This window comes from Malaya genurostris, chromosome 1 (assembly GCF_030247185.1).
Source record: "Malaya genurostris strain Urasoe2022 chromosome 1, Malgen_1.1, whole genome shotgun sequence".
NCBI lineage: Eukaryota > Metazoa > Arthropoda > Insecta > Diptera > Culicidae > Malaya > Malaya genurostris.
In genome coordinates, this window is record NC_080570.1 from 11814831 (window position 1) to 11839431 (window position 24601).

General features: G+C 37.4%; 1 protein-coding gene across 13 annotated transcripts in view; it reads right to left on the reverse strand.

Moving 5' to 3' along the window:
- Window positions 1-24601, reverse strand: part of LOC131432572 (RNA-binding protein Pasilla) — a 187381-nt gene that overhangs the window by 3651 nt on the left and 159129 nt on the right. For 12 of the 13 annotated variants that reach the window (XM_058598926.1, XM_058598974.1, XM_058598986.1 and 9 more), the window contains 2 exons: window positions 23788-24428; window positions 22847-23354 (listed from right to left, as the gene is read on the reverse strand). In XM_058598926.1, coding sequence (XP_058454909.1) covers window positions 22847-23354; window positions 23788-24428 — 1149 coding nt within the window. Of the gene's footprint in view, window positions 1-13098; window positions 13426-22846; window positions 23355-23787; window positions 24429-24601 lie in introns of those variants that run through there. The other variant, XM_058598966.1, reaches the window with a different exon arrangement.

Sequence of the window (24601 nt, forward strand, 5' to 3'; positions counted from 1 at the left end):
CCGTATTCCCCAGATGTCGCCCCTTCTGACTTCCACTTGTTCCGTTCGATGGCACACGGCCTGGCAGATCAACATTTTCAATCCTTCGAAGAGTTGGAAAAATGGATTGCTTCATGGATAGCGTCAAAAGAGGAAAACTGCCGGAAAGATGAGAGAAAGTTGTCGCTAGCGAAGGACAATACTTTGAATAATACATCTGTAAGCACTTCTCCAGCAATAAAGCTTTTAATTTTGGAAAATGAAGCAAAGTTGTACACCTGATAAATCAAATGTATTTTTCAAAAACTCTCAAGATATCGATCTAAATATTTAGCGTATCTCGTGGAATAACCAGAAAAATGATAGGAAAGTTCGACTTCTTCATAATGAACTCTTCACTGATTTCTAACCAGTTTTATTTCCAAATAGCCCAGCAAGTTTATCTTCTATGAGAAACCCTTCTACAATTGACCCGGATCTAGAAGATTGATGTTACATTTGTAGTGAATGGATTACTCAAACAGACTTTGATTCTGATCCAATCTACCAATAATATTGAAGATAAAGCAATGATTAATTCAATTAAAACCTTAGAACTAATCGGCTAGGATACAGATCTCATACCGGAAGCAATGTGAACTCTGGAAATAAATTGAATCATTACATGATTGAAGTTAAGAGTCTATCAGTTCCAAAAGCTCAAATTAAATTTGATTCTCCTATCATAAATTGCTCCTGGGTCGGCATCATTAACAAAATTCTTGTGATCCTACTACGAAATTCATAGTTGAGCACAGAGCTTAAAATTGTCACACATTCTCAATGAAAGAATCTAATACAAAAGCCTAATGTTCAATATTTTACTGTATCATTCGTAAATGATCGACACCAGAGCAAACGAAGAGAGTCGAAGCTTTTTCGTTTCTCATTGACTTTTTACTCTTTCCTCTATGACAAGACGAAACAAAACTAACGTCAGCAGAATTTCAATTCTCACTCTTTCATGGATGTATTAAAAATCTGCGACGCTTGGCCTGAAACAGTGATTAAAATATGATAAATCGAAATAATTACACCATAGAACCTCCTTGGAAACCAAAACTACTACAAATTCGAGCACCAACAGGTAAAAGTCATTGTGAAACTTTGTTCTGTCATTTTCGATTCTCAAAGCTTCGGTTGAATATCAACACTGTAAGCTATGGGATTTTCACTGAAAACCGCAAATGACTGAACGGGAAAATGGAAGAAAGAACACAATTTTGAAACTACTGTTCCGCTTATGTCATTGACTAGAAATGTATCTCGTTTTCATAATTTGCAAGCGAAACTGAGAGTGGCATTATTTCTCGTCATTTTCGTCTATTTTGAATCAATGAAAATGACTTTTATTAGCTCTGGTTGAGAACATGCAAAAGAAAATTAAACACAGATTCACAGAGCAAATCCAACCATATTCTAAAAAAAAAACGAACCAGTTTCTGCTTTTAAAGAAGGAAATTAAATACTCCCTGCAAACGTTGGATAAAGTCAAATTCGACAACTTTTTCTTTTTTTTTAGTCCTGTTGAAATCAATATCTCACACAAATATGAGCAAAACAGCAAAGTATTGTCTCCAGATGACATTACTGAGACAAATTATGATGGAACTAGGGCAATCATTAGTAAAGTTGAAGAAAAGCTCTGATGCTTTCTGATTGATTGATTGAACATTTTTGCTGAACTTTTCGCTAAAACGCAAAATTGGGCGTTGCCTCCAACTTTTCAAAAAAAATCATGATGCTGAAAATTGTTTCTCATATTTGAGCTAGTAATATTTTTCCCGGTTTTGCTCGAAAATTTCCGACTTTTCCTCGTTTTTCCGTCACTTGCCACGCTGCCTTATCACAATCTAACACTAAAGAATGCACTCGAAAAATGTGTAACACTTTGTTTTTAGAGCAAATTGGCTCAGGTGGCACGTTACTCTAATTATCTGGAGATTTGCACCTTGTCTTCTAATCATTTTCCTGGTGAGAAGGGAAGTATAAAAGAAACGAGGAAAGCCCAGTCGGTGTTGAACAGTCGTTCGCACCGCACGCGTATAGCTCTTGGCTCCTGGAATTTTTTTCTGGCTACCTAGAGTTTCATTGATTCAAGGCTTCAGTCTTTTTCAAGGCTACCTGAATCACTAACTAAGTGACTAAGTGATACAAAGAGTGATATTAGAGTGACTAAGTGATACAAAGAGTGATATTAGAAGGACTAAGAAATTAATCAGCCTTTTTTAAGGCTAGCTAGGAGTCTAATCGAAGACTAATTTAGCCTAGTTAATTTAATTTAAAATTTCATTAATTTCAAAAATGCCTGCGTCCAACCGGAAAGGCAACAAGCCTAAGGCTAAAAATAATTCAATACGGAATAAATCACAATCCGTTATTCAACATTTTTCTAATAACATTCACGATCTTATAGAATCTGAATGTAAAAATAAAAGACAACGGACGGATTTCCCTTCCGTTGATCCTATGCCGTCTAACAATATTTACGAGATTCTTCCTGAATCCGATTGTAGCGACATAGAAGAAAATTCTTCAAAAATTCCCAAAATGGACGCTTGTCGTTCTGGGAAGAAACATCAATCTATGCCACCAGTGACGGTGATGATTTCCGACTTCAAAGCATTCCGTACTGAGCTTTCTACTTTTCTCCCGGAAGTAAAAGTCTCATTTCAAATCGGACGAAGAGGAGAATGTCGAATCTTGGTGGATGGATTGGAAGATTACGAACGTCTTATTCGATATTTGTCCGAAAAACTTCATAAATTTTATTCATATGATATAAAATCAGACAGACCCTTCAAGGCTGTCTTGAAAGGATTATCAAATGATCAAAGTATTGATGAAATTAAAAATGAAATAAAAGAATTGCTTGGTTTTGCCCCTTCCCAAGTAATACTTATGAAAAAAAGAGCGAATGGTACTTCTAAACCACGCTCTGGAATTTCCCATGAACTTTACCTAATACACTTCAATCGAAGTGATGTAAACAATTTGAAAACTTTAGAAAAAGTACGTTTCATTTCCCACATTAAAATTCATTGGGAACATTATAAACGGCATAATCGTATTGCAAACTTAACGCAATGTCGTCGTTGCCAAGGCTTCGGCCATGGAACCAAAAATTGTCATATGGATATACGGTGTTTGAATTGTGGTAAATCGCATTCGAAAGACGTTTGTCCAATGAATGAAACCACTGATAAATTTTCATGTTCAAATTGCAATGGAAATCATAAATCCAATTATTTGAAATGTCCTGTCAGGGAAAAAATTTTAAACGCTCGTTCGCTTAGACAACAAGTCAAATCAACGACCTTAAATTTACAGAACATACCTGAAAATTCTTCTAAGGCACCTGCCAATTCGTCTTCTAACGAAAACAATTTATTGACAGGTAGATCGACCTCGTCATCATCTTCTTCTAATGTCAGTTATGCTGGTATATTAGGTAGAAATCTATCTCCTATTTCTTCTAATGTAAATAATCAAAACACAGGACCGCCTTGCAGTTCTTCTTCTAACGAAAACAATTTATTAATAGGTAGACCGGCCAAATCATCTTCTTCTAATGGCAGTCTACCTACAAATATTCCTTCAATGCCATTCGCTTCTTTAAATGAAGTCGATTTAGGCGATATAACTGAAAATAAAATGATCTACCTACAAGATCAACTTTTTCAAATGATCATCCAAATGAATTCGACTTCATCACTTTTTGAAGCATTTCAAATCGGATGGAAATTTGCAAATAATATTATAATGAATTTAAAATTTAACAGTGATGTTAAATAATTATTTGAATATTTTAAATTGGAATGCTCGATCTTTGAAATCGAGTGAAGATGAATTTTATAATTTTCTCAAAGTTCACAAAATTCATATTGCCATTGTGACAGAAACTTTTCTTAAACCAAATGTAAAATTGAAAAGTAATCCACATTATGTGGTTCATCGATTTGACAGGTTTACTGGAATTGGTGGTGGAGTTGCCATTTTTGTCCAACGGCAAATTAAACATCGAATTTTACCTTCTTTCAATACTAAAGTTATTGAAAGCTTGGGAATCGAAGTTGAAACCATTCATGGAATTTATTTCATCGCTGGAGCATATTTGCCATTCCAATGCACCGGCGAACAATTAAATTTCTTTAAAGGCGATTTGCAAAAACTTACAAGATATCGATCGAAATTTTTCGTAATAGGGGACTTAAATGCTAAGCATGTCCAGTGGAATTGTAGGCAAAATAACAGTAATGGTAAAATACTTCATAATCAACTCTCAGCTGGTTACTTTACAGTTCTTCATCCCAGTAATCCTACTTGTTTCTCTTCCGTGAAAAACCCGTCTACAATTGATCTGGTTCTAACAGATCAAAGTCACATTTGTAGTGAACCGATTACTCATGCTGATTTTGACTCAGATCATCTTCCTGTAACATTCAGACTTTCCAACGAAGCTATAATTAATCCAATTAGTTCTATTTTCAACTATCATAGAGCTAATTGGTTGGATTACAGATCTCACATTGAAAATCATGTGGATCATGAAACTATTTTAGAAAATTCTGCGGACATCGACACAGCAATTGATAATTTGAATCATTATATTATCGAAGCTAGAAATCTTTCAGTTCCCAAAGCTCAAACTAAATTAAATTCTCCTATCATCGATGACAATCTTCAACTGCTCATTCGGTTGAAGAATGTTCGTCGACGACAATATCAACGTTCTCGTGATCCTGCTATGAAAAACATAGTTAAGGATTTACAAAAAGAAATTAAACATAGATTTACTCTTTTGCGAAATGAAAATTTCGCTAAAGAAGTTGAACAAATTAAACCATATTCTAAACCTTTCTGGAAACTTTCTAAGGTTCTTAAGAAACCTCAGAAACCAATTCCTGCTCTCAAGGAAGGAAATCAAATACTTCTTACAAATGGTGAAAAAGCTCAAAAGCTAGCTCAGCAGTTCGAGAGTGTCCACAATTTTAATTTAAACGTTGTGAGTCCTATTGAAAATGAAGTCTCACTGAAGTATGATCATATTTCAACCCAAGTGTTATCACACGATGACATTATTGAGACGAATTTTGATGAAATTAAATCAATTATTAGGAAACTCAAAAACATGAAGGCTCCTGGTAATGATGGAATTTTTAATATTCTTATTAAAAATCTTCCCGATGTTGCCTTGAGACTCCTGGTTAAAATTTTCAACAAGTGTTTTTCATTAGCTTACTTCCCAAAAAGATGGAAAAACGCTAAAGTAATTCCTATCCTAAAACCTGATAAAAACCCAGCAGAAACATCAAGTTATCGCCCAATTAGCTTACTTTCTTCTATCAGTAAACTTTTTGAAAAAATTATCTTGTTAAGAATGATGACTCATATAAATGAGAATTCAATTTTTTTACCAGAGCAGTTTGGATTTCGTCATGAACATTCAACTACTCATCAACTTGTCAGAGTAACGAACATGATAAAATCAAATAAATCTTCTGGGTTATCCACTGGAGTTGCTCTTCTAGACATAGAAAAAGCATTCGACAGTGTTTGGCACAAAGGTTTAATAGCAAAAATGTCTGATTTCCAGTTTCCTATTTATTTGATCAAAATGATTCAAAATTATTTAACTGATCGTACTCTTCAGGTTAGCTATCAGAATTGTAAATCTGAATTGCTACCCGTACGAGCCGGTGTTCCGCAGGGTTCGAGTGTAGCTCCAATCTTGTATAATATTTTCACTTCTGATCTTCCAAATCTACCCGTTGGTTGTCAGAAATCGCTATTCTGTGACGACACAAGTCTGTTAGCCACAGGTAGAAATCTAAGAGTGATCTGCAGTCGCCTACAAAGAAGTTTAAATATTTTCAGTGATTATCTGTCAAAATGGAAAATTAAACCAAATGCAGCAAAAACGCAATTAATTATCTTTCCTCACAAGCCAAGAGCTTCTTTTCTTAAACCAAACAATAATCACATTCTCAAATTGAATGGCTTGGAATTGACATGGTCTGATCAAGCTAAATACTTAGGTTTAACGTATGACAAAAAACTCACTTTTAAGGATCACATTGAAGGAATCCAGGCAAAGTGTAATAAATATATTAAATGTTTATATCCTCTTATAAACAGAAATTCTAAGCTCTGTCTAAAAAACAAATTGTTAATTTATAAACAAATTTTCAGACCAGGCATGCTTTATGCGGTACCAATTTGGTCAAGCTGTTGTTCCACCAGGAAGAAAACGCTTCAAAGGATTCAGAATAAAATTCTGAAAATGATTCTGAAGCGTCCTCCCTGGTTTAGTACAAATGAGTTACACAGACTCACAAATATAGAACCATTAGATGTAATGTCACATAATATTATAAGCAAATTCCGACAAAAATCGATGCAATCTTCAATTGAATCGATTCGCTCTCTGTATTAGTTAGTAAGTTAGTATATAAGTTCCTTTTCCCCATTACACAATACAAGTAGGTTTAGAATTTTCCCTACACAAAAATCTCAGAATTGCGGAAGCAAATGATGTCTTCATGGTAATAACCAAATCATATATATATAACAGGGCTGAAAAGTCACCACTTGTGGCTGAACACCCAATTTAAATCTTAATAATTTAATTTTAACTCATATTCCAATAAATAGTTATTTAAAAAAAAAAAAAAAAAAAAAAAAAACGAGGAAAGGAATTGTGTGGTGGGAAAATAGCACAACTCAAAAAGAATGTTATGCACCCCAGGAAGGATGTTGAACGATCGTCAGGTGCCAAAATGCACAGTTAATAAAACTGATAGCGACACTCACGACATTCTGCTTTCCCGGATGAATGAAGAACGAGCCGCAATATTTATGAGCAGAAGGTCAATACAGAAAGGATGATCCTCTCCGAAAAGAGCGATGAACCCCTCTGACTATAGCTCTTGACCACATTGGGTGAGAAACGACAGAATATCCTTCAATTTAAGCTCCCCATACACAGATGCAACCATGTTTGGTGAACCAGAACCCCGGATACGTAGTTGCGTCAATGCGGGTCAGTTATATATACAATGATATGAAAGCACCGTAATCGCACTCACACAAATCACACGAATAATACTCCGAGCTCTGATCAGAATATTGTAACGATGTTTGGAAAAATGCAGTAGACATTCGACTTTTTTTAACTTCAAATCTGCTAAAAATCTGCTAAAAATTTCTGAGCGCAAGTTTGGAAGCATCATCAGTAGCTGGCATGTATTTTTAGGAGATTTGCTTTTCCAATAGAGATTACTCTATTGTCGGAAAGTTGTTTTGACAGTGTAAAGTGCACTCTACTCTACTCAGTATTGTTTGGTAAATCATCATGAATAGGTTAACTCTAGAACTTCCAAATCGTGGAAACTCATTTTAAAAATCAGTGTTCACTCAAATCTGTGAAAAGCGCAAAATTCTCTTCAGTGATGAGGCAGATTTTGTTTTGGTTAAACCGAAGATAATCCACACGCCGTTCAAAAATTGCTGAATCATCGGTCCTTTTTTTAAATGAGGAAAGAACGACGCGATACCATGATTGGAAATCGATACAGAACCAGGATCAATAATATTTTTTGCCAAATCTTCAAAATATGTATGTGGACGAAAGATGGTTTCAACCGGATGGTGCCACTTGTCATACTGCGGCCAAAACAATCGACTTATTGAAAGAACATTTCAACGATAACATTATTTCGAAAAATTGGACCGGTGAATTGGCCTCCGCGTTCGTGTGATTTGACGCTACTCGTTTGTTTTTTTTTGTGGATACGTGAAGTCATTGGTTTAGGTGGATCTTATCAGCAACGATTGATGCTTCGGAAATCATTAATCAACGTGTCATTGCTGAAATACGCCCTCAAATGCTTGAAAAGGTTATCGAAAATTTAACCTCCAGAATGAGCTATGTGAAAAATAGTCGTGAGGGTCTTTAACGCTGCCTGACTGTCGGAACAAAACTAAATTCGTTTACCACAAACTCTTCTCTGAAGTGCCGATTGTATTCCACACAGAATCGCGTAGATTTCTGCTTGGAATACAGTACAGTTTCTACCAAGTGAATAAGACTGCTCTAGTCTCATTTCACGTCAGTAGACACCAGCACCATCCTTTGGAGACGATTTAGCTTTGACTGAACTGGTCGGAAGCCATGCAAGCTCTCTTCCACCGCTAAAGAATGCACTCGAAAATTATGTAACACCTTAAATTGGTGAAATATACGGTACAACTAACTTAGAGTGTAATGTTTACATGTGTAAAATTTCGTCCCAATCTTATCGAGTGGTTCTCGAGATGGCTTCCAAGCAGTCCGATAGGTGGATCGTGCAACGGTTGGAAATTGACAATTCGCCCGGTGCAACGAGGCAGCTGGAGGAAAATGAGGCAAAGCGTTCCCGTCAACGCAAGGAAGGTTAGAGATTACTTCAAGCGCAACTAGCAACCTTCGATTCGGAACGTGATCAAGAAGGTTCTGCTGTCTGGTCTGGTTCAACATAAAATAAAGCCGGCCAAACCTGATATCTTCAAGGTAAGGAAGCAGAGGCCGGATTGGTGGAGCCGAAATGCATGAACGACGAGACGTACATGAAAACGGACACCGAGCATATATCCGGCCTGCAGTTTTTCGTCAGCAAGGAACGGCCTTGATGTTCCAGGCGAAGAAAAAAAAAACGGTTGAAAAATACTTGGTGTGGAAGGCTATCTGTAGGTGCGGCATATTCAACAAGCCGTAAAGCGTAGAAACGTCTGTGTTTCGATTGTAAAACTCGTTTGGCGAAATGGCTTTTGGCGAAATGACCCTAACTCACCATGGAGTGTTTTGAGTTCTAAGAATATGTTGGTTATGATGACGACATCTTTCAAGCCAGGACCTAGCAAGTTTCACATTTCGGTAATGCGAATTTTACATCGATAGACTTAGTAAACAATTATCTACTCATTCAGAAGTTGGAGGTAGCGGAATCCGCATAAAAAACCGTATTAAAAAAACCGTGAAAAAGATATCTCAGTGTATTCATAACATCCACTTTCTTGCTGCTTGAAAGTACACGCGGAACTTTTGACAAATGGAAAGTACAGAACAAGTTCTGCGTGAACTTTCTCGCTGTAAGAAGCAAAACAATGTATTCTAGAAGAAGCTAAGAAGTTCGTTCGATTGCGTCACGCGAACTTTCAAATGTGGATATTTGCATGAAAGTCGGGCTGCTTAGAATTCTATTTATGAACTTGGTAAGCTGCTTAAGCCAAATCAGTCCCTTTTATACGAACTTTTGGTTAGTTGGGTAATGAATCTGAAACGTTGCGACTGCTGTGTGTTCGAGACATACACAATCGTGCGCTCCTGTTACTTCTTCAAATCAAATTCATCATAATAGCGTTTTTGTTATTAATTTGAATAGGACTCTTGTACCGACAGTTATCTCATTAGTAGAGTCCCTATGTTATCATGTGGATTATTCAACTTTCAATAAACGAATTGTAATGAAATAGAATTCAATGGCTTTGGTTCGGCTCCAAGAAGCAATACAGCAGAGAAAATAGTAGATTTTTTTCAGAAAAACATTTTTTTCGAGCGAACACCAGATCTGGACGTCTCATGCATTTTAAGACATTTAGCATCAAAAAAAAATTTCGATTTTGGAAATCTCATGTACCCTATGATGATTATTCAAAATCGAAAATTTTCAAACCTTAATCGTCGGGTAGTTGAAGTACCTCGAAAAAAGTTCCCATGCAAAATTTGAGCTAAATCGGGTATGAGTAAGGGGTTCTCATACCCGATTTAGCTCAAATTTTGCATGGGAACTTTTTTCGAGGTACTTCAACTTTTGAGCACAACCGCTTCACAAAATTACAGCGGATCCCAAAATATTGCCACCCTTATATGTATATATGTATATATCGGTACGTGCTGGTACGGAAAAAGAAAACACCACCGCCTCTACGAACGAAGCACACAGCGTGCTTTGTTCAATTTTGTATAGCGTGCAGAGTTGCGACATTAAAATCTATATTAACTCGACATAACTGTTTGCAACTTGAAAAGGTTCCATAACCTACCATTAGTTTATACCCAGAAAAAGTTTTTGATTTTATTCAAGTTTGAAAACAAAAATCTTGACTGAATTTTCTAGTGATGTATTTGAAAATATAAGTAAAAAAAACTACTAGGTGGATTAAAAAAGGTTTTTGTTAATGCCATATGTCTAACCTGAAATGTCGAGATCTACTGTCATCTCTATTTTTTTTTGAAACACAAATCGACTCTGGGAATTTGAAAAATTTTGAGATTTCCTGAAGGCATTTTTTTTCGATATGACGCTAGATCTCAACGTTTCATGCAATTCTAAGACATTCGGCATTACCAAAAAAAATGTTCAATTTCAGAAAATTTCGGATATATTCCCAAAAGCAGGCTACGCATCATCGCTTCTGTGCGGTCCGATCTCGCTTCTACTTATTTAAAGCATAGATACCCAGCTTTGAATTAGTGGTGTCTCGTGACAAAATTTACGTCGGTTGTACACTGCTTATGTGGTATCAGATGTAACAGTTTGTTTTCGGTAAGTGAAAACAAAAGATTGAGGAATGGATATTCGCTTTTGTTTTTCAATACAACCAAATAACGATTAACGATAAACGATGGAAAATATTTATTCCGTATAATCGACACAAAATCGAAAAAAAATCGGCGCTCTGCACGTCGAGCAAATCTGTCAATAATTTTATCAATACAGGGTCCGGCACTCGAAGTGTAACCAATTAAAAAGGCCATAAATTCAGTTTGGAAAATTACTTTTACTTAATTCAAAGTACAAAATGTGTAAAAGTAATACAAAATTCAGAATGGTCTCTTAATCTTAATTTTTTGAACTTTGGATTTTTTTTCGGCGAAGTGACCCACTTCTCTTCAGTAGTTAGCCGGAATAGGCCACAGCCTTTCTTAGTGTGACTTATTTTTAAGCTGCTATTTACAAACTGCACAAATGAATGAAGGATGAGATTCATGAAAGTAATTCCAGGAGCCATCGAATCCCATTTGCCCTTGTTTCAGTGAAGCTTTGTTAGTTTAAATAGAGAGTGGGGACAGAACCAACATGCACATGCCAGATTAAGTCTAATAAATAACCAACACCAATCAGCATGCTTCGTAGCAAATTAAAAAAACAACGACCCAAACAGATTGTTCCCGCAACTGAACAACCAATCGCCAGACACCGGACAGACCAGGAGTTAGTTACAAAAAAAAAAAACAAAACAAGCGTGCAGCGTTGCGTCTTAGATGATATCGAGTTAGTAATCGTATAGATATAAGTAATTAAATGGAGTAAAACAAACAAAAAAAAATGGTGTATACTTGAATCAACAACAAAAAGCGGCCAGATTCGGGGTCTCGATCATCGCTTTCTCAGTTCGCTGTTTTTTTTTGAGCTAGTGTTCGAGGGCGCGGGATATTGTGTTAAAATTGTGCTTCGATCATCATCACCATCCATCATCGTCATCATCATCATCATCATCATCATCATCATCATCATCATCATCATCATCATCATCATCATCATCATCATCATCATCATCATCATCATCATCATCATCATCAACAACAACAGAAACGTCACCAACGTCACCGTCGTCGTCGTCGTCTTAAAACTTAAAACTCTCAAATCTAAGCTACAGCTCCAGCTAAACCTCTTATCTATTTGTACTATCTCACTTTCATTGGCTATTCTTGTATCAGTTTAGTTTTAGTGTGTATGTGTGTTTATGTGTCTTTTAATCACTTCGCACTAGTAGTGGAGACGCGTTTCCTAGAAGTGTTCAAGTGTCTTTTTTTTTTGTTCGAGTTCAGTGGAATATGGCAACAAGTTTACGATTATTGGTCTCGTTGGTTATTAATTGTTTGGCATGACTTTGACAACATTTAAAAAGCAGAATAGATAGTGGATCGAACGGTTCTCTTTCAATCGCTTAAACATAAAGATAATAAACTAACAAAACAAAAAAATCCTATCAACTATCACGACTGGCAATTTTCCTTCACTAGAATCGTTTCATGGGTAACTATTTGACCCATTCGCTCAATCGCTGCTGGCAAAAATGAACCGTTTTTCTTGGGTAAAATAAAACAGTGTCTGAACGACATATTGAATAATAATTATCTAATCACTATAGTCTGGGTCCCGGCTCATTGCTCCATTCCAGGCAATGAAAGAGCCGATAATTTAGCCAAACGTGGTGCTATTGAGGGTGAAATTTATGAGCGACCGATTGCTTTCAACGAATTCTATAGTTCGTCTCGCCAGAGAACACTTGCCAGCTGGCAAGCATCTTGGGATAGAGATGATCTGGGTCGGTGGATGCACTCAATTATTCCGAAAATATCGACAAAGGCATGGTTCAGGGGACTGGATGTGAGTAGGGATTTCATTCGTGTGATGTCCAGACTCATGTCCAATCACTACACGTTAGATGCACATCTCCTTCGAATTGGGCTCTCCGAGACTAATCATTGTGCTTGCGGAGAAGGTTATCGGGATATTGATCATGTCGTTTGGACATGCGTGGAGTATCGTGATGTCAGATCTCAACTAATAAATTCTTTGCGTACCCAAGGTAAACTATCCAATATCCCAGTTCGAGACATTCTTGCTTGTCGTGACCTTTCATACATGAAACTTATTTATCATTTCATAAAGAAAATTGGAGTTTCAATTTAATAAAGGCCCCTTTTAAGACTTAGTTCTGATCCCAGCTGCGTCCATGAGTTCAACCAATAGCTAAATTAGAATAAAAATTATGTAATGATACAAACAAACTCGAAACAGTTTATGAAATTATCAACAAAATGTCTGAAAATAACAGCTTATTTTATAATTTATAGAAGTTAATCGTTTGGTTCAAATAATATTTCCGAGTAGATTTCATAATTAATGACGAGTTACCTAAGATGATATTTAAGCTATAAGAGAATATGTTTTAATAAATTCAAAACGTTGTGACTATGTTAGAATTAAATTAGGATAAGAATGTTATGTAAAAGTGATGCTACGGCGAAGAAAAACTTATGTAAACTGCCTTAAGAAATAAACGTATTTATGGAAAAAAAAAAACTATTTGATGACAAAAAAAAACAGAATCTAAATAAAACATAAACGCTCCAGGCGAGTAAATCATTTCCCTCTTCTGTCTACACTCTAAACGCTAATCAATGACATTAGCGTCATCATCTACTCTTTTTTCTCTTTCCTCTCCCAATTCGTCGCGGTCGTCGTCGTCCGTCGTCCGTGTTTCAAAAGCGATGATCGTTGGCATTTTCTACCGGTGCATTCATCGGAAATGCATACTGTAGAAACGGCGAATAGATGGAGTGAAGATAGGGATTACCTGCAAGTACAACATACACACACACATACTGAATTGGTAGAGGGAGCGAGCGAGCGAATGACTGAGCAGAAAGAAAAAAAAACGGTACGGTACGGTACCCGATGGTCGTCAGTAAGGCCACCGGGACACGGGATTCGGGTTTCGTACGCGGAAGTGACTCTACTACAGAAAAATAAAAACGATAACGATTGAATTGGTGGGATGGCGAGCGGGTGTTTGTGAAAGGGTGAAAGTTGAGTTGGGATGACGCGTGAAAAAAAGGGGTGGTGAACTTCACATCGAGATAGAGAGTGTGTGATCGGAAGAAGATAACATATTTTTATTTTACAAAAGAGATGATCTGAAAAATGGCTAGCTGAACTTGATTTCCCCCGCTTTTGGATGTGGCGAAGTGAGAAGCGCTACTTAACTGCGGTCATGCGGTTGAATTTGGTTGAATGAGCAGTATGTTGACGTGTGAAAGTCGTGATTTGTCAAAGTGTAGAGTTGAGGATTTGTTTCGTCTTCGGCTTTTCGCTGCTCAGCAGTTCAATTTAAATCACTAATACAATGTACCTTGAATTATTTATATTGTCTGTCTAGCGCTTCATGTTTAAATACTAAGTTGCACTGGTAATTCGTATCGCACTGCTTTGCACAGTAGATTTGGAAACGAAACGTAGTAACAAACCAATTCTAATCTACCAAATATTTATTTTCAAATATTTTTCTCATACGGTTCTTAAAAATTCTTAAACACATGGCTTTAGTGTGAAAAAACTTAGCGGATACAGCGTAATGGGTAAGTAGATGTCTTTCACGCAGCCTGGCTGGGTTCGATTCCCAACCTCATACATAGGGTCAGAACCTCTATAATTTGAAATAATTCACATTTACGCATTTTTCCAATAGGATTTTCACGGCTTTCCACAATCGGTTTGTTGAGCTCAAACTTGTTGAAAAAATGAACGAGCCTTAGAACCAAAAAACAAACCCAACAAGCCATATGATGTTTCCATACATTGAAATGCTCGTGTCAGTATTAATCAACGTTTGTGGTAGGGTGCCCAACTTTTTAGGGTCATCTCTAATTTCGTGCACGGTAGTGCTCAAAAGTTTAAACTCCTAAAAAAATCCCTTTGCAAAATTTGAGCTAAATCGGACATCCCAGAAAGTCAATTTCTCAAACATTTTTTTTCGGGATGAGACTAAATCTCACCGTTTTAGACAATTCAAAGGCATTTGGCATCAAAAATTAATTATTATTAGAAACTCTCAGCAGCCCAAAAATTTCTTAAATAACTGCTCGAAAAAACAACTCAAAAACTGCTCTGAAAACTTTTAACAACTGCTCCAAAAGCTGATCAAAAACTGATCTAAAAACTACTTTCTAAACTACTCTAAAAACTGTAAATGATTGATCGAAAATTGCTTCAAAAACTACTCGAAAAATCTGTTAAAAAACTAATCTTAAAACTGTTTAAATATTTACTGGAAACTGCTTTAAAAACTACTCGAAAAAAACTGCTCATAAACTGCTTGAAAAACTACTCGGAAACTACTCTAAAAACTACTCCAAGGACTGCTCGAAAAACTACTTTAAAAACTGTAAATGATTGATCGAAAATTGCTTCAAAAACTACTCGAAAAATCTGTTAAAAAACTAATCTTAAAACTGTTTAAATAACTACTGGAAACTGTTTAAAAAACTACTCGAAAAACTGCTCATAAACTGCTTTAAAAACTACTCGGAAACTACTCTAAAAACTACTCCAAGGACTGCTCGAAAAACTACTCTAAAAACTGCAAATGATTGATCGAAAACTGCTTCAAAAACTACTCGAAAAATCTGTTAAAAAACTAATCTTAAAACTGTTTAAATATTTACTGGAAACTGCTTTAAAAACTACTCGAAAAAAACTGCTCATAAACTGCTTTAAAAACTACTCGGAAACTACTCTAAAAACTGCTTAAATAAACTACTCCAAGGACTGCTCGAAAAACTACTTTAAAAACTGTAAATGATTGATCGAAAACTGCTTCAAAAACTACTCGAAAAATCTGTTAAAAAACTAATCTTAAAACTGTTTAAATAACTACTGGAAACTGCTTTAAAAACTACTCGAAAAACTGCTCATGAACTGCTTGAAAAACTACTCGGAAACTACTCTAAAAACTGTTTAAGTAAACTACTCCAAGGACTGCTCGAAAAACTACTCTAAAAACTGTAAATAATTGATCGAAAACTGATACAAAAACTACTCGAAAAATCTGTTAAAAAACTAATCTTAAAACTGTTTAAATAACTACTGGAAACTGCTTTAAAAACTACTCGAAAAACTGCTCATAAACTGCTTGAAAAACTACTCGGAAACTACTCTAAAAACTGTTTAAGTAAATTACTCCAAGGACTGCTCGAAAAACTACTCTAAAAACTGTAAATGATTGATCGAAAACTGCTTCAAAAACTACTCGAAAAAACTGTTAAAAAACTAATCTTAAAACAGTTTAAATAACTACTGGAAACTGCTTTAAAAACTACTCGAAAAAACTGCTCATAAACTACTTGAAAAAATACTCGGAAACTACTCTAAAAACTGTTTAAGTAAACTACTCCAAGGACTGCTCGAAAAACTACTTTAAAAACTGTAAATGATTAATCGAAAACTGCTTCAAAAACTACTCGAAAAATCTGTTAAAAAACTAATCATAAAACTGTTTAAATAGCTACTGAAACTACTCTAAAAACTGTAAATGATTGATCGAAAACTGATACAAAAACTACTCGAAAAATCTGTTAAAAAACTAATTTTAAAACTGTTTAAATAACTACTGGAAACTGCTTTAAAAACTACTCGAAAAACTGCTCATAAACTGCTTGAAAAACTACTCGGAAACTACTCTAAAAACTGTTTAAGTAAATTACTCCAAGGACTGCTCGAAAAACTACTCTAAAAACTGTAAATGATTGATCGAAAACTGCTTCAAAATCTACTCGTAAAAACTGTTAAAAAACTAATCTTAAAACAGTTTAAATAACTACTGGAAACTGCTTTAAAAACTACTCGAAAAAACTGCTCATAAACTACTTGAAAAAATACTCGGAAACTACTCTAAAAACTTTTTAAGTAAACTACTCCAAGGACTGCTCGAAAAACTACTTTAAAAACTGTAAATGATTGATCGAAAACTGCTTCAAAAACTACTCGAAAAATCTGTTAAAAAACTAATCATAAAACTGTTTAAATAGCTACTGGAAACTGCTTTAAAAACTGTTCATAAACTGCTTGAAAAACTACTCGGAAACTACTCTAAAACTGTTTAAATAAACTACTCCAAGGACTGCTCGAAAAACTACTCTAAAAACTGTAAATGATTGATCGAAAACTGCTACAAAAACTACTCGAAAAATCTGTTAAAAAAACTAATCTTAAAACTGTTTAAATAACTACTGGAAACTGCTTTAAAAACTGCTCATAAACTCTAAAAACTGTTTAAGTAAACTACTCCAAGGACTGCTCGAAAAACTACTTTAAAAACTGTAAATGTTTGATCGAAAACAGCTTCAAAAACTACTCGAAAAATCTGTTAAAAAACTAATCTTAAAACTGTTTAAATAATTACTGGAAACTGCTTTAAAAACTACTCGAAAAAACTGCTCATAAACTACTTGAAAAAATACTCGGAAACTACTCTAAAAACTGTTTAAGTAACTGCTCGAAAACTGCTCCAAACTTTAAACTACACCAAAGACTGCTCGGAAACCGCTCGAAAAACTACTCTAAAACTGTTTAAATAATTGCACGAAAACTGGTCCATGAATTCCTCGAAAAAACTGCTCAAAAAATACTCTGAAAACTGTTTAAGTAAACTACTCCAAATACTATTTAAATAACATTTCGGAAACTCCTCTAAGAACTGCTCGAACAAACTGCTCAAAAAGTTTCTCAAAAACTCCTCTAAAAACTGTTTGAATAACTGCTCCAAAGCATTTCGAAAAACTATACTAAACGTTTTTTTAATTACTGTTCAAAAACTGCTCAAAAACTACTCTAAAAACTGTTTAAATAATTGCTCAAAAAATTGCTCAAATTTGGCAGAAAAACTGTTAAGAAATTACTCTAAAAACTGTTTAAATAACTACTTCAAGAATTGCTAGAAAAATAACTAAAAACTGTTGAAATAACTGTTCGCAAACTGCTCCAAAATCTACTCGTAAAAACTGCTCTAAAAACTTTTCAAATAACTTCTCGTAGATTGCTCGAAGAACTGCCCAAAAACTGTTTCCAAGAACTGCTTCAAACTGCTAAAATACTGCCCGAAAAACTACTTCAAACTACTGTAAAAACTATTAATAACTGCTCGAAAACTGTTCCAAAAACTACTCACAAACTGACCTAATAACTGCTCGAAAAAACTGCTCGGAAACTACTCTAAAAACTGCTCAAAAATTACACTCAAAACTGTTTAAATAACTCGAGACCTGGGAAATTTGAATCTTGGGATTTGGGGTTTGTAACTTGGGATTTGGAACTGGTTCATGGAATCAGGAACTGGGAATTTGAGACCTTGGAAATTAAGGGCTCAAAAATTTAGGATTTAGGACTCCAAGCTTGGAATTTGCAATTTGAAAACCTCGGACTTGAGACTTGAAGCTTGGTACTTAAGACTTTGGACCTACGACTCTCGATTTCTAGGTGTTTGGGGCTTTTTACTTTCTGGTTCTGGAACTGGGTAATGCAACTAGGAACTGGGAACTTCTGGTTTGGGAAATTGGAGCTTAGAACTTAGGTCTAAGAATTTTAAGCTTGCAACTCGGAATTTGGATCTTTGGATTTGGAACTTGAAGCTTGATCTTAGGGATTAGGTCGTACGGCTCTCGATTCGGAGTTCAAGGTTTGTAACTTGAAACTGGGAACTCGAGACCTGGGAAATTAGGACTTAGAACTTGGGTCATACAGCTCTCGATCTGAATCTTGGGATTTGGGGTTTGTAACTTGGGATTTAGAACTGGCTCATGGAACCAGAAACTGGGAACTTGAAACCTTGGAAATTAAGGGCTCAAAAATTTAGGATTTAGGACTCCAAGCTTGGAATTTGCAATTTGAAAATCTCGGACTTGAGACTTGAAGCTTGGTACTTAGGACTTTGGACCTACGACTCTCTATTTGTAGGTATTTGGGGCTTTTTACTTTTTGGATTTGGAACTGGGTAATGGATCTAGGAACTTAGGATCTTAGGAACTTAGAACTTTAAACTTGGAACTCTGAATTTGGAACTTCGGGCTTGAAAATTGAAGCTTGATTTTGGGACCTACGACTCTCGATTTAGAGTTCGGGGTTTGTAACTTGGAATTTGTAACTGGGACTAGGAACGTGACAACTGAGACTTGAACCAGGGATATCAGGTTTTAAAACGTGGAATTTGAAATTTTGGGCTTCGGATTTGAGGCTTGATACTTAGAACTTAAACCTACGACTTTCGAATTGAATCTTTGAATTTGGGATCTATAACTTGGGATTCGGAACTTAGTCGTGGCACTAGAAACTGGGAACATGAGGAAAATTGGGGCTTAGAACTTGGGACATACGGCTCTTGATTTGAATCTTGGGACTTGGGGGAAGGAACTGGGAATTTGAGACCTTGGAAATTGAAGGCTTAGAATCTAAGACTTCAAGTTTGGAACTTGGTATTAGAAACCTCGGATTTGGGACTTGAAGTCTGGTACTTCGGACTTTGCACCTACGACTCTCGATTTTTTGCTATTTGGGGTGTACTGGGAACTTCTGGTTTGGGAAATTGAGACTCAGAACTTGGCACTAATTTTGGGCTTGGAATTTGAAGCTTGATCTTAGGAATTAGGACTAACGACTCTCGATTTGAAGCTTGGGGTTTGTAACTTGAAATTGGAATCTGGGTCATGGGACTAGGAACTAGGAGAACTTGGAATTTGAAATTTCGGGCTTGTAACTTGATCCTTGATATTTAGCACTTGAGGCCATCGACTCTTGGACTTGGAGTTTGGGAGATCTTGGAAATCAAAGGCTTAGATCTTAAAAAAATTAGGACTTCAAGCTTGGAACTCGGAACATGAAACCTCAGACTTGGGACTTAAAGTTTGGTACTTAGGACTTTGGACCTACGACTCTCGATTTCTTGGTATTTGGGGTTTTTAACTTGGGTTTGAAACTAGGTAATGAAACTATGAACTGGGAACTTCTGGTTTGGGAAATTGGAGCTTAAAACTTAGGACTTATAATTTTGAGCTTGGAACTCGGAATTTGGAACTTCGAGCTTGGAACTTGGAGCTTGATCTTAGGGATTAGGTCCTACGGTTCTCGATTCGGAGTTCGAGGTTTGTAACTTGGAGTTTGAAACTGGGCCATGGGATTGGGAGAAATTTGGGCTTGGGACTTGGTGCTTCAAGCTTTGAAACTTCGGGCTTGGGACATGAAGCTTGATACTTAGGACCTACATCTTTTGATTTCTTGGTATTTGGGGTTTTTAACTTGTGAGCTTGGGTTTTGGAATTAACTACTGGGTAATGGGAACTAACTAGGAACTTGGAACTTCTGGTTTTGGAAAACGGGGCTTAGAACTTGGGACTTTAAGCTTGGAACTCGGCATTCGGAACTTCGGGCTTAGAATTTTAGGCTTGATTTTAGGATTTATGACTTGGAATTTGAAATTACGGGGTTTTGTAACTTGAAGCTTGATATTCAGAACATGAGACCCTCGACTCTCGCAGTTGGAGGTTGGGATTTGTAACATAGAAATAAGACTAGGAATTGGAAACTTGGAACCTGAAAAATTGGGACTTTAAAATATCGAGCTTGGAACTGGAAGTTGGGTACTTAGAATTTACTAAGACGTTGGAACATAGACATTTGGACTTGGAAAATTCTACACTTGGAACTTGGCATCGGGTATTTAGGACCCTAGAAAATGAGTCCTGAGGGCTAAGGCCAGTGTGTTTAAGAGTGTTTAAGAGCACTATTTTCACGCTTTAAATCTGATTTTCTCAGAAACGGTGACGAATATCAAAAAACTCTTAGAAAGACTGTCCCAGAAAGTATGGACGCAACCAAAAACCGTTAACTTTTATGACTGCGTCCTGTTGTTTACACTCTTCTCTAACCACTTGTGCAGTTGTTTATTCGTTTTCATTAGTTTGTTTGGAAATGCGTGGACCTTCAGCAGAACAACGTCGAAAAATGGTGCACAGAACGCGGACTATCACTGAGAAAGATAGCAAAAATGGAAGGAGTAAGTGAAAAAGCCGTGCGAAATGCAATCAGGAAGTTCGGTGAGGATAACAACTTTGAGGATAAACCGAAAACGGGTCGAAAAAAAGGTCCTGCTAACCCTCAGTTGGATAAACGTATACTGAAGGCGTTCGAGCAAAAGAAGGAGGTTTCAGTTCGGGATGTAGCCAAAAAAGTGGGCACTTCGAAGTCAAATGTTCTTCGTGCCAAAGAACGTTTGAATCTTCGAAACTATAAAAAGCAGAAACAACAAAAACGTAGTCCGGAACAAAAAGCATCGATCAGGCCGAGGGTTCGAAAGCTGTACAATACGATTCTTGCTGGAAATTTGAACTGCATAATCATGGACTACGAAACCTACGTGAAATTTGATTACAAATCCTTGCCGGGACCACAATATTATACGGTGCGAGAAGGGCAAGTGTTAAACCAGTCCGAGACATCGATGAAAGTCGAAAAATTGGGTAAGAAAGCTATGGTCTGGCAAGCAATTTGTAGCTGCAGTAAGATTTCGAAACTCTTCATAACCACTGCTTCAATGAACAGCGAAATATACATCAAGGAATGTTTACAAAAACGACTTCTACCCATGATTCGAAGCCACAGGGATCCTGTTGTTATCAGCATATCGAAAAAAAATTTGAATATCTAACACTTGTGAATTATTTACAGCGAAATCAAAGTGCGTCCACACTTTCTGGGACAGTCTTTATTCTGTGAAAATTTCAGAATGAGTCATTGACTTTAGCGGTCGGGAAAGTCTTTTTTCTGAAGGAAGAATTGCATAGCTGAAAACGCCGTCTTTCAACTAGTTCATTGAATATCTCGCCTTCAAAAGCATGGATCAAAAATCTATCCTGACAATGTCTAGGTAATTTAATTTAGATGCGCAATCGTGCATAAGAACATAGATAAAAATGAAGTGAATGTTATTTTTGTGAAGTTAAGTCGATTTCTATGGTGGCGCCATTTTTTCTGCTCCAGTTTCCTGGTAACGTAACGAAACATGAGAGAGAGAGAGAAAAAAATCGGCTCAGAAAGGCTGCCAAACAAGCGGTAGCTTTATTGGATTTTATGTGATGTAGTCAAACTTGTAACCGAAAATATCAAAACTTTCTTGGCCACCCGGCCATATCGAGAGTCATTTTGCACATTTGTGAGAGAGCATGGAGAGAAATGTAATACGCAGAGACTCTCAGCTTGTAAGTGCTTACAATTTGAAACTTCAGATTTGAGACCTAGGACACTTCCGATTTGGATCTTGGGGGGCTTGAATTTAGGATTTGAAGCTTGAAAAATGAGACATAAAACATGAAATTTGTAACCACTGAACGATGCTGAATTATGTGCTCGTGGAAAACGGAAAAAGTTAGACTGATGCGATTAACAAAGAGCCGGTGCAGTGCGTTGTAGACTCTCAGGTAGAATCCTAACTCAGAAATGTCGTTTGTTGGGGCGAACCATTACAATTAAGTAAACTAGTGGAACAATTCTGCCGTTTTTAAATGGAGGTCATTTAGCAAAAGCGTCGCAAAAATAAATCAAATCGGAATTCTCCGGGCTTACTTGATTGATAGCCTTACTAAACTTGCAACTGAGGAATCCGGACACGATGTTAACAGTTTTTAGCATTTCACAATCAGACAACAGACGAACGCAATTCAGTGCGACATTAATTTCTAATTTACATCAAGAAACCAAAAAAAAAAAAAGAAAACAAAACAGAAAAACGACAACACTTCAAATTCACTACTGTCACTGGAGCTGTCCTGATGAGGATGAGGAAATCATGCATATTTCCAAAACGTGACAGAGAGAAAGTGAGCGAGTGAGTGAGTGAGTGTGTGTGAGAGAGAGAGGAAAAATATATGTGCAAGTGAGGAGCGAGAGATGATGATGATGAAGACGGAGATGATGAATGGCGTAGTGGAAGGAGCGAGTTTGGCGCTGTGACTCACTTTACACTGACTGGTATTAGGAGGAAATGCGTGCGAAAATGTGCTGAAATGGCGCGATGTCTTGAACCATAATCCACGCGACGACGACTTGTTATTTTTTGGCCTACGGTGAGAGGTTCTGTGGCCACGCGCTGGGAGGTTAGTAAACTGGATGGTTTTTTGTTTTGTTTTTTAGATGGGACGCCGCGCGATAGCCATTGTACCGAAGCAAACACTTACCTAGAATAGCACCGACGATCACCTCGGGGATCTCGACGTTCTTCTCCTTGCTGGTTGTCATCTCAGCCGGTGTCGGGCTCTTGCTGAGCGAACCGAGTGATTGGGCGGCGGCGGCCGCATTCAGAGCGCTGGCACTAGTCAACCCGAAGGCATTGTTGTTGATGGAGATCGGGGTGGCGGCTTGCGTTCCCGGATGCCGGAACGGATCGAAGGTAGCGTCGTAGCGTTCCAGGGAGGTACGGGGTGTCGCGGTGCCAGCACCGTGTAGATACGAGTCCAGGTTCAGCTGTCCGACGGCACCGTACACGCCGCTGGCGGCCGAAGCAGCTGCTGCCGCGGCCGTCGATTGCTGCAACTCCTGAACACCGAGGAAGCTCAGCGGTGTCGTGTGGGTTCCGTTCTGGAGACCGACTCCGATGCCCAACACACCGTACTTGGCCAGCACGGCCAGCGCTGCGTGCACCTCATTGGTAGCCGTGTCGGAGTAGCCGGACTGTCTCATGGCACCCTGCGATTTCGGTTTTCGAGTTTGAGGGGGCGAAAGAATAGAAAAAAACAAAAACAGAAAGCAAAAACACGAGATATCGTTAGGTTATGGTTGATTACACAATGGAAGGATCAAGAGAAGGGGTTGGAGCTTATACATTTAAGAGACAGAGAAATAGTTTGCTGAGTTTTGAGAGCTGACGGCAAAATTTGTTTTGTTTCTTTGTTGTGAGGGGGACAACAGAGAGACAGAGAGAGAGAACGAGACAAAATCTTGAGGGGTTGAGGGGTTGGTATTTTTCGAGATGTGTCTCGAAAAAAAAACCCACAAAAGAAAACTGTCGTTTGTTCGGCAAAATATGTGATCGCGAGGGATAGAAAAATAATGAAAACAAAAAAAAAAGAAAAACATAAAAAATAGAGAATATTTAAAAATATCGAAATGAAACTTCTACCTTAATATGTTCAAGCAATTGTGTGGTAACTGTAGGATTAGTTTGTGGTGAAGGTGCACCTAGATTTAATGACAGATTCAGTCCGGTGCCGTTGACCAGTAAACCGGCCGCGGAAGCCCCCGGCATGGCGCCGCTCAGTGCGGAATTTAATGATGCGGTACTGGAACTGAAAGTGGGATTCTGTGAGGCGGCAAATGGCGAACCAGTGGGGTTGAAATTGGCCACCGGTCCGTTGATGTCTGCGTATGATACGTTCAAGCATGAGCCGGATGAGGGATCTTCGACGATCTTTGCCAGGATCATCTTGCATGCAATTTTGTTGTTTTCCTTCTCGCCGATTATGGTGATGCAACGCTCCTGTAGCGTCAGTTCTTTCGGCTTTTGCGAGATCTGCACGTACGAGCCCGATTCCTCCTTGATCTGTTTGATGTACGCTCCGGCTTTGCCGATGATCATTCCGGCCGTCGAGTTCGGGACCAGAATTTTGATCTGCTTATCGCGCTCGGCCGCCTGCTTGGCGTCGGCATCGGTTAGCGCCTTGGTCATGTCGGGCTTCTCGCGAATCTTATCAATGATAAAATCGAGCACAGTCAATATGCCATCGACTGTGCCGCTAATGAGACAGACGCGTTCGGATGTTCCTTGAGGATGAAAAGTAAAATGAGAGAGAGAAAAAAAAGAGATATTCGGTGAGCTGAGAATGTGAAACTTTTTACAGATGCTGATTGAAAGAGAGAGAGACAGAGAGAGAATAGAGGGGTGAATAGGGGGTGGGGGGAGGGAGAACTGGGATTCTAGCTGGTCCAAACGTATT